Genomic DNA, 11,742 nt, shown 5'->3' on the forward strand with positions numbered 1-11,742 from the left:
ACGTTTAAGGGCCCGGAGATCACGAGCATCCAGTAGAGTTTTACGGCCTTGACCCTTACGCACAGCGATTGTTCCAGATTCTCTGAATTTTTTTGATGATGTTATGCACGGTTGATAATGATAACTTAAAAGTCTTTGCTATTTTACGCTGGGTAACACCATTCTGGTATTGCTGCATTATCTTTCTGCGCAACAATGGTGGAATTGGTGATCCTCTTACCATCTTGGCTTCTGAGAGACACTGACACTCTGAGAAGCTCTTTTTATACCCAATCATGTTGTCAATTGACCTAATTAGTGTTAATTGGTCTTCCAGCTGTTCGTTATATGCCCAATTTCCTTTTTCCAGCCACTTATTGCTACTTGTCCCAACTTTTTTGGGATTTGTTGACACTGGGAAACTTTGAATCAACATGTTTTCCTTTAAAATGTTACATTTACTCAGATTAAACTTTTGATCTGTCATCTATGTTATATTATGAATAAAATATTGACATTTGCCATCTCCACATCATTGCATTCAGTTTTTATTCACAATTTGTTTAGTGTCCCAACTTTTTTGGAATCCGGTTTGTATGTTCCCATACAATGATGAAATTAGTTCTCTGCATATATCCATCACACCTGAGATATACACACAGGTGGAGCAGTGGGCAGCTATGTAAGCACCCAGGGAGCAATTAGGGATTAGGTGTCTTGTTCAAGGACACCACAACATGTGGACATGGTGGGGAGTTGAACCTGCAACTTTCTGGTCCCAAGTCGGCTGTCCTATCTCTACACCATCTCAGCCCAAAGGAATGCAGCTAAAACCAAAGTGGAGTGACTCAGATTTTCATTGCCCAGGTGTAATACTCATATTTGTGAAAAGTTGTCTTAGTTTGTATCTTGTTTAACCAGAATAAAGAAAGCTCTTTGAGTGTTTCTTAATGCATGAGTCATCATCCTGACAAACTGTCCCATGGAGACAAGAGGAAAATACATTTTTGTTTGACAGAACATCTTAAAAGTAAATCTAAGTCTTGTTTTCTCTTCTGTTGATTCACAGTGAAAATAAAAATGCTCCTTTGGCTTTGGGAGGTAATAAAAAGCATCAAACCACCTCTGCAGATAGTTGTTGTGCTAGAGCACACTCAGAAACATTTAGACATCTGTAAGCCCTCGACAAACCGTTATCCTCTTTTGATTCGCTCCAACCCGCCTCTTACTCTTAAAAATCTATGAGCTCTGTGTGCTGATTCAAAGAACCACTTGAAGCAAGGTGAGATCACATCTAAATAAGCTCATGGCCTTTCTAGTGGCATATATCTAAAATTCTAAAACCACAAACTGAAATATTTATAGATTGAAAAATAGTGCAGTGAGATTGCACCACAATGGAAATGTTTAGTTTTAGCCCTAAACCAATGAGTACATAGAAATCCCAAAATGAGTACCAACATACACTTGAATTTGTACTCATGACTTGTCTTTTTATGTTGCAGAAACTTTTTTACCTTAATGTGGCTGTATTCAGCCTTCCCAGACTCACTGCTGACAGACTTGGTCTCAGACCTGGGCTTAAGGACTTGCCGGAATGGACTGCAGACATGCAGACCCGTCACACTGATCCCATCTGCATACATCATGAAAAAGAAAAAATATATATGTATAAAGATAGTAAAGAAAGGGATATTGTTACCCAGCAGATGGCAAAGTAGCACAGTGTCACTCATATTACTGTACTATATTAATATTGCATATTATATTTATAATGCTTTTCATGAATAGCTAAGTGTTGAATTGTTTTAATTATTTCCATAATACAACTATTTTCTTCCATGCATCTTCTGTCTAGACAGCATTCTCACAATAACTATATCCCTGGAAACCACCCTGCACTCCCAGATTTAGATTACACCTAACATTAAAGACTAAACATAAACACAAACCAGAGCTTCACTTTAAAGAGTATCATCTACATTTTTACATTTCATAGACAGATGATTTATTTGCATTAGGATATAATAAACTGAAACTAAAAACAGAGGAAGTGTTATTTTATTTTTTCAGAGCAAGCAGTACGCCAGTAGTGTCCCCTGTCGCTGAGGGATTTGAATATTGAATATTTGAAGTTTTCAACCACCAGGTAAAATGGCAGGCCAGGGGGGTGGTCAGTGGTGTCCTTAGCCACCATAGATTAATCTCTGGTCAGCCTACTTATTTGAGTGAACTATACTTTTAAGCAATATAGTGTGTTTTTATTGGTTTTTTTTTTTTCTTGTTATCCAGCTCACACATACATACGTGCGTGTGTGCACGCACGCACACACACACACACACACATGCATACATACATACATAAATGCAGTAACTCACATACATGTATACCCCCCCCCCCCCACACACACACACACACACACACACACACACACACACACACACTGTAGCTGCCAAATTGGATTTTGACTTGGCAACCCAGCTGTTAGTACTGTAGTGGCCTTTGTTATGCCTAGATGCAGCCACACACTAAAATAGAAGTCGGTAACTCACTTATTTTTCAAGTTATCATGCTCACAACATGGACAGACATTGATGGAGGTAGTCATCTTGGATTTTTGATGTGGCAACCCAATTTTTGAAAGGAACCTTTCTTTTGCCTAGATGGAGCCATACACAAAAATGGAAGTCAATACCTCACTTATATTTCAAGTTTTCGTGCTTTCAACATAAACAGAGGGTATTTTTAATTCCCCTCTATGCTACCCAAATGGGGAAAAGCTATGCTAGTTATTGTCTGCAGACCTGAAAGGCAGGCAATCATGCAATTTTCTATGTCTGTTTGGAGTAACTTTTGGAGTTACCTTAATTCAAGAGGGCTGAAACAGTTCATCTACCTTTGCAAACACGAAAATGACACTAATAGTCGTGTGAAGGTATTGAGCTTCATCATTTACTCTGAACACTAACAGATTGCACCAGATCTTTGTTTTAAACTTCTCTATTAATCTTTTGGCACCACTGTTGACTATCTGTTAGTAAAATTTATCAACTACTAAACAGATTTTCAGGAATCCTTCAGAAATTAATTATTAGCTGCAACTCTACAACAGATTTAGTGAACCCAATTCAAAAAGGCTGCTACAACTAATTCATTTCAAAAATTCAATTCAATTCTAAAATACTTTATTAATCCCAAAGGGAAAATATTTGTTGTTGTAACTCATTATCCTCATTTCATTAAGCGATGTTATTGATGCTGATGGCTGTAGGCAGGAAGGATCTCTAATAATAGGATAATTGACCTTAGCAAAAGTATGACACTGATTGTGTGCTAATCTTGTATGTGGTAATAGCAGATTATCATCTCCAACACATACTCAGAGCAGCAGGCATTGGTCCAATATTTTTGCTTAAAACTTTGTATTCTATTTCGTATAGACTTCGCCCTCTAAGACTGTCGCTAGTGGGTTTATCCCTAGGCTCGCAGCGCAGCACTGAAAACTTTAGTCCACGCCCACCTGCTAAGTGGGCCTTACCTGTGGTACGTATAAATTACGGTGAGACCGGGTAATCGGCTCCCATTTTTTCTTCAGCCAGCTAGCTAGCACTGTCAGAAGAACAAAGAAGGAAAAGTTGTCCAGCTTTGACTGGCACAACCTTTGCTAAGGATACCTGGGTCTCCGCCACGCCAACCTCCTGTCGTCCCAGTGAGATCTTCCTCCCCGAGGAAAAGCAGACAAGCAGCCTTGTTCAAGGTAAGGGCCAAGGAGTGCTTTTCCGTGGGGGGCCGCTACCTGCTGGACGATGCCATCGCCATTTCTAATGTTTTTTTCCTTGCGGTAACCAAATAATTTCCTCGAATAAGGCGATGTTATCAGCAGCCCCGCTGAATGTTTTTCCGTGGAGGGCCGCTACCCGTTGGATGATGCCACCAACTTTTCTAACGTGCTTTTTCCTCGCGATGATCAAATGATTTCCTCAAAAAGGTGATGTTAGCATGAACCCCGCTGAATGTTTTTTTCTGTGGAGGGCCGCTATTCGCTGGACGATGCCACCGCCTTTTCTAATGTGTTTTTTTCTCTAGGTGAATCGGATGATTCCCTCAAAAAGTCGTTGTTTTTTTTTGTTTTTTTTGTTGGCAGCAGCTCCGCTGAGTGCTTTTTTTCTGTGGCGGGACGTTATATGTGGGACGCCGCCACCCCCATCTTTGACGCAGAGTCACATAGTGAATCGAATGATTCCTCTGAGAAAGGCGATGCGGAGCTGCCCCGTCCCTTCTGGAGACCATAGTGATGGAAGACAAGTGGTCGAGCGTGTGCTCAGCCACCTCAGATCTTCCCACGTCAGCGACCACACCGGTCCCAGCCGTCGGCGCCTCCTCTCGGAGCTGCCCAGCATAATCCAGGAGGATGTTAACACAAGGGACTTTCTGTCCCTTGCCTCCCTCCACCCTGATTGGATGATCTGGCGGCAAGGTTGGCTCGTCGCCCCGGCTCGTCGCCCTGACCCCATCTGGCCTCGCAGTCCAGCTGTGACGTCACACTGGAATGAGGCTGCAGCTGGGCCCGGCAAGCTTGACATCTGTCTCCACCTTCACCTCCAAGTCCAGAGTGGAGGGTTTTACTGATCTGTTTTTTTTCTCTCGGTCCCCCTCCCGAAGCCAAGCCTGGCAGTGACATATACCATACCATACCACTTTATTTATAAAGCACTTAAAACAGCAACAAGGCCAACCAAAGTGCTGTACAGACAAAACAACAGGTAACACACAAAGCAAAATACAAAATGAGGTAAATCAGAATATAGACAAAAACCGATGCAGATAATGACGACAAACCAGTGTAGAGTATACAGAATCAAAACACAGATCATCTTGTGTTGAAAGCTATTGAGTTATTGACACTTGGGGAAAAAATTTTCTAGGATGGACCAGCAACCTGTCCCTCCAGGGAAGCATGACCAGATGGTAACAAGGTCTCCAACCGAGCTCACCAGTGCACATTCCAGACGGCCGCAGCAAACAACAACATCGCCCTGCTGGCCTACAGCATCTCTAAGAGGCTGGAGGAAGCAGATCTGCTGGAGGAGACAAAGAGCTCTCTCTCTGTAAAGCTGTCAATGTCATCTTAAACATGTGCACCACCTCTGCGGTCTGCCTGTCCTGCATCGCCACCTGGATGACCCTGATCCAGAGGACCACTTGGCTCCACCTCTCACCATCCTTGTCCGAGAGGCTGCAGAAAGACCTGCTGGAGGGTCCAATCACCCCAGAGGTGCTGTTCGGGGCAAACTTCAGGACCATCCCTGAGAAATCGCAGAGGTCCGAGGAGGTCTGAGACTGTACACCATCTGGTGACGTCACAGTCCTCCTCTCGCCCCTCTGGCCGCTGGGACCGCCTTGGCCAGCAACAGCAGCAGAGGCGCTCCACAGCTGCAGAATCCTTCACGCCCCGCTCCTCCGTCAGCCCCCTCTACTAGGTAACAGATACTTGAGGGGAAGGTATGTGGTTTTTTTTGATGATGTATGTTTTTATATATAAAACAGAAACACCTTTGGAAGTAAAGTTTTTTCATCTGAGACTGTCAGATCAGCTGAGCTCACAGCTGCCTCTCTTCACACATTCCCCACACAGAATGAGCCAGTAACCTCTAAACAGCATTTTAAATGGCACCACAGTTCAGTAAATATCACAAAACACTCATCTGCCACGTCAGCTAAAATAATGTTTTTTTTTTTTGTTTTTTTTTTTCAGCAGCCTCCACTGAAACGGCGTCTCACTCAGAAAGAGCTCACGCCTCCTCCCAGTGCGCGCCAGCTCACCTCAGCTCTATGTGTGACCGCAGGCTGGGCTCAGCACAGAGGCACACATGCAGCCCTTTTTCTGTCGGAGCCCTCCTTGGGTTCCCCCTGGAGAATCTCCAGAGCGAGTGATGGCAGTAAGGGTTTTAAGTCTGGTTGACGTTCATGAGAAACATGACACAACACAAATGTGTGCCCACTCTCCAAGCGTTACTCAGAGTGGCAGCGAATGCGTTCCCTGGACAGATGGACGGACCGTCTGATCAGAAGGGGTTACACGCTACAGTTCGCAGCTCAACCCCCACCGTTCAGAGGGATTATATAGAGACGGTTCTGTCTTCTCCAGAACAGAGCTCGTCTCTTTAGTCAGAAGTTCAGGAATTTCTGATGAAAAAACGTGATTTCCAGAGTTCCCAACAGAGAGGAAAATATGTTGTTTTTTTCTCCCACTACTCCCTGGTTCTGAGAAAAAAACAGAGGGATGAGACCATTCTCGACCTGTTCATGATCAGCAATTCGATCATGGGGAGACAATTCCACATGTTGACAAACAGCTGCTGGAGAACTTCACCAGAACGACTGGTTTTCACCTCCATAGATCTGAAGAGCGCATATTTTCACATTTCCATCATTCTGAAACACCCCACGCATGTTCTCGAAATGCATGGAGACGGCTCTGCAGTCGTTACACATGGCAGGAATGAGTTTTTTCTTTATCTGGACGATCTACTCTTATTAGCTCGGTCCAGTTAGGAAGCTGTGGCACAGACCAAAACGCTAGTGTTCCACCTGCTAATCCTAGGGTTTCTATAAACTGGTAAAAAAACTTCCATTTGTCCATCCCAGATGATTGTTTATCTGGAAGTGGAGCTAAACTAAACTACAATGAGAGCCCGTTTATCACAGCTGAGAGCCGAAGCTCTATCAGCTCAGCTCCTCTGTGTCAAACCCAGCTCCGCCAAGTCAAACCCTGCAGCACAGTGACAGTTCTGCCTGTATTGTGACTCCTGGGACGATGTCAGCGGCCCACATGTGGTTCCACTGGGCCTACTTCACATGAGATGCCTTCAGAGATGGTTTGCCCGCCTGTGCATAGATCCTGTGCGCCAGAAGAGGTTGATTATCTTTGTGACCCCCTCTGTGAGAACTGATCTGAATCACTGGGGAAACCCTCTCATTCTGTCAGAGGGAGTTCCCATCAACAGGCCTACATCACACGTCTCAGTTTTCACAGATGTGTTCCTGTCAAGCTGGGAGGAATGTGTCTGTCCCAAGCAGTGGGAGCATAGTGGCTGGACCACATGTCGCTTCACATAAATGTGCTAGAATGTTTCACGGTCTGAAACGTGACTCAGCATTTGCCTCCTGCTGTGGGATCAGCATGTTATGATCCACACAGACAACAAGTGACAACAGTTTACATAAACCGTCAGGGAGAAATGCGCTCAGCCCAACTGTTATGCATCGCAAAACAGCTGTTGTGTTGGGCACACACAAACCTGCTCTCCATCAGAGCAGTGTACATTCCCAGCGTCCTGAACAAGCAAGCAGATATCATGTCGAGGGGCGGTCCCCGCCACAGAGACTGGAGCCTCCATCTCAAGCTGATTTCTTGGATTTTGGAGCAGGTTTGGCCGAGCAGCAGTGGATCTGTCCGCCACATGGGAGAACTCCCAGTGTCAATTATGGTTCTCAATGAGCCCACGAGATGACCCACCATTAGGAGTGGATGCCTTTGCTCACAGCCCGTGGCAAAAATTCTCCTTTATGCGTTCCCTCCAGTCCTACTGATATCATGGACCCTGGACCGGGTCTGGGAGGAAGAACCATCAGTCATCCTCGTAGCTCCCCAACGCATATGTGCTCCGTGGTTCCCGAATCTGCAGCGACTGATATTGGGTCGGCCGTGGGAACTGCTGGGGGGGACTCTCCTCCAGGCAGGAAGAGCGATCAGGAGTTACCCAGCGATAGGTCAGCATCTTTGAGTCTGTCCGCTGAACAGATCCGTTTAGAAAAGATGGGCCTCCCACAGGATGTGGTGCATACATTTAGGGCGCATGAGCTGCTTCCACCAAAACGCTGTACACATCAAGTGGACAGTTTTTCAGCGCTGGTGCGCAGAGAAAGGCATGGAGGCCATCTCATGTCCACTAGGTGGCATGCTGTCCTTTCTGTAGCAGCTGGTGGACAGAGATCTAGTGTTCAACACAATTAAAACTTATGGTGAAGCTATTTCTTCCTGTCACGAGGGCTTCGGTGACAGAACAGTTCTTAATCACCCGTTGATGAAGCGTTTCCTGAAAGGTGTACGAAGACACAGACCGTGTCACGTCCACTAGCTTCACAGTGAGACCTAATGATGGTTCTGCACACTCTGATCAAAGCTCCTTCTGAGCCTTTAAATCAGGTTTCACTTCACTGTCATTAAAACAGCCCTGCTGTTAGTTCTGACGTCGGCAAAGAGAGTGAGTGTTTGTTTGCTCTCTCTCTGTTGCTCCCTCATGTCTCAGAATTCAAGCTGACAGCAATTCAGCTGTATTGCGTTTTAACCCTGCTCTGAGAAGCATCACAAGCTCATTCAGATTGAGAGTGATAACCTTGGATGGGTTTTATCCTCTTCCTCATAATTCTGAGGAGGAAGCAACATCTCACCTCCTTCTGTCCCATGCGCACATTTTTCATGTTACGTGGCGCACACGGACGCACTGCGCCATTTTCAGCGTATGTTCGTGTATTACTGGGACAGCTCTTCATGACGTCCTCTATCCACCCAGCGCCTCTCACACTGGTTGTGTGAGGCTATTTCTGAAGCTTACAGTTCATCTGGACTGGATCCTCCAGAGAATCTCAGCACATTCCACCAGAGGGTTTTCACCCTTCATGGCTCTGCATGGAGGGATGACAGTGGAGAATATTTGTATGGTGGCTGCCTGGTCATCGCCATGTTCGATTATTTGTTTTTATCTATGTGATGTTTCTACTTTCTCCATGACCCATTCTGTTCTCAGGGTTCTGACAGAATGATTATTATTTGTTTCATGGAGCCTCACTTTTGAGCTCACACCTGCCTGCATGCAGTCGCAGTGTGAGAATACTCCTGAAAGCTCAAAACAAGCTGCTCAGTGAGAGAATAAGACAGATACACTTCACCATTGAAGCTCTCTCACTCAAAATGGATCAGACCCTCCAGAAGCTGTCTACTCTGCTACCATTTCCTCTGTTGGAAGAAGTTTCTTGTTTCGTTGAAAAGGCCCAGCTATCACAACATCAAAAGAGCAAGGAACGTCAAAAAAGTAAGTTTCTAAAATTACAACAGAGAGCGGTTTTCTCATCACAAACCATCAGTCAAGATCAGGAGGTTGTTGCCAACACTAATTTTCAGGACCAGTGGGTTAGAAATTTGTCTAACAGGACATTGACACAACCTGAGAAAGATGTGCTGGCAAAAGGACTAAATTTTGCCATCTCCCCTCAAGAAATACCTGTTGTGGAACTAATCACGGCCACTGAATCCACGATTAGGAACAACAACTTGACGGAAGGAGAGGCAGAACAGCTCAGAATGGAAATATCAGCAACCCTCTCCAGTGCCAAACCGCCTCCTTCAAACCTCACACCACAGTAAAGGAAAGCTGTAACATCACTCAGCCAGGACCAAAACATCACCATTTTACCAGCTGATAAAGGAAGATGCACAGTAGTCCTCAACACTTCTGATTACCGGGAAAAAATAACTACACTACTGAGCGACCGTAACACCTACGAGACTCTGAAGAGGGACCCAACCAGTGCCTACAAAAAGAAAGTCACAGATTACCTGCAAAAACTTGAAAAGGAGAAAACAATCAATCGATTTTTGTATTATAGATTGTACGCAGGGTAAGCCACTCCCTGTCTTTATGGACTCCCAAAAATACACAAAGAAGGAACACCACTCAGACCCATCGTCAGCAGCAAGAACTCAGTGACATACAATATTGCTAAACATCTGGCTGGTATTTTAGCTCCTCTTGTTGGAAACACACCTCATCACATAAAGAACTCCATTGATTTTGCTAACAAAGTTCAACACTTGAAACTAACCCCAGGAGAAACCCTTGTATCGTATGATGTGACTTCTCTTTTCACATGCATACCCATCTCTGAAGCAGTAGAAACCGTCAGAAAACAACTTCTACAAGACAAGGACTTAATCAACAAGACCAACTTCACCCCAGACCAGATCTGCACCCTGTTGGATCTCTGCCTCTCCACCACTTATTTCAAGTTCAATGACAGTTTTTACAGACAGAAGCACGGCTGTGCCATGGGATGTCCAGTGTCACCCATTGTTGCCAATCTCTACATGGAGGAAGTGGAACAGAGAGCCCTACACTCCTATGAGGGAACAAAGCCAAGCCATTGGTTCCGTTATGTGGATGACACCTGGGTCAAAATCCAAGCCATGGAAATAGAAGCGTTCACCAGACACATTAACTCGGTCGATAACAACATCAAGTTCACCAGAGAGGATGCAAACGACAACAAGCTGCCTTTTTTGGACTGTTTGGTTCAGATGGAGAGAGAGGACAGCCTCAACATTGAAGTTTACAGGAAACCAACCCACACAGACCAGTATCTTCTGTTTGACTCCCACCATCCACTGGAACACAAACTCTCTGTCATCAGAACTTTACAACATTGGGCCGAATGCGTCCCCACAAAGACAGAAGGGAAGGAAAAGGAACAGAAACACATGCAAGATGCTCTCCAAACATGTGGATATCCTAACTGGGCTTTTGTCAAGTCAGCGAGGAAATCTACAAAACACACCAATAAACAGAAAAAGGAGAACAACAGACGTAAAAACATTGTCATCCCTTATGTTGCTGGAGTATCAGAGAAATTCAGAAGGATCTTCAACAAACACAACATCCCAGTACATTTCAAACCCAGCAGGACTCTCAGACAGAGGCTGGGCCACCCTAAGGACAAACCACCCATACACAAACAGAGTGGTGTAGTGTATGTGGTCCAGTGCAGCGAGGACTGTCCAGACCTCTACATTGGAGAAACTAAACAGCCTCTTCACAGACGCATGGCTCAACACAGGAGAGCCACCTCCTCAGGACAAGACTCAGCTGTTCACCTCCACCTCACAGATAAGGGACACTCTTTTGAGGACCAAAATGTGCACATTTTGGACCGAGAACACAGATGGTTTGAGAGGGGGGTGAAGGAAGCAATTTATGTAAAAAGAGAAAAGCCGTCTCTTAACAGAGGAGGAGGCCTCAGATTTCCACTTTCAAAAACCTATAATGCAACTTTAAAACAGATTCCCAGCCGGTTTTCACACCTGATGGGAATAGAGGGGCCTCGACTGTGAATTAGAGGAACAAAGACCTACTGTTTAGGTTTTTAGGTGTGAACTGCCAATCTACATATATGTGTGTGTGTGTCTTATCTCACTCAGCCTTATAACCTGTATCTCTCACTCTCTGCTCTTTGAATTGAGAAAGCTCCTCGGATGAGGAGCGAAACGTCTTCTGTTACAAATAAAGTCCAGTTGTTTTTGTATTGAACGCTTTTTGAATTCATCATGTCCTGGATGACTGAGAATCTTCACCAGTCCTTTGCAAATATTAGATGATCTTAGTTTAAAACTCTGGAATGAAAGGTGGCGGGTGATTTGCATTCCTTGAAAAGTAAAAAAAAAAACTTTAAAAAAGACTACTTTTTAATTTGGCTCTGTTTGTTGTTTTTAAAAACAATGAGATCTAATTTACTTCTCAACTTAAAATATTACATAGAAAACAATCAACTTTGAAATATTTTTTTAAATGGTCACAAATTGAGGATAAACTGATTTTGTTTTGTCCTTAATGTATAGACTAATATTTAATTCATACACACACACACACACACACACACACATATCTATCTATCTATCTATCTATCTATCTATCTATCTATCTATCTAT

The 11,742-nt window shown here is 44.3% G+C and overlaps 1 protein-coding gene across 1 annotated transcript in view; it reads right to left on the reverse strand.

The window, feature by feature from the left end:
- The window catches only part of LOC119426017 (trafficking protein particle complex subunit 9), a 505,336-nt gene that overhangs the window by 318,802 nt on the left and 174,792 nt on the right, over window positions 1–11,742 (reverse strand). Inside the window, exon 3 of the mRNA XM_037693579.1 lies at window positions 1,497–1,615. Coding sequence (XP_037549507.1) covers window positions 1,497–1,615 — 119 coding nt within the window. The remainder of the gene's footprint in view (window positions 1–1,496; window positions 1,616–11,742) is intronic.

This window comes from Nematolebias whitei, chromosome 19 (assembly GCF_014905685.2).
Source record: "Nematolebias whitei isolate Nwh7 chromosome 19, NemWhi1, whole genome shotgun sequence".
NCBI classification, from domain to species: Eukaryota; Metazoa; Chordata; class Actinopteri; order Cyprinodontiformes; family Rivulidae; genus Nematolebias; species Nematolebias whitei.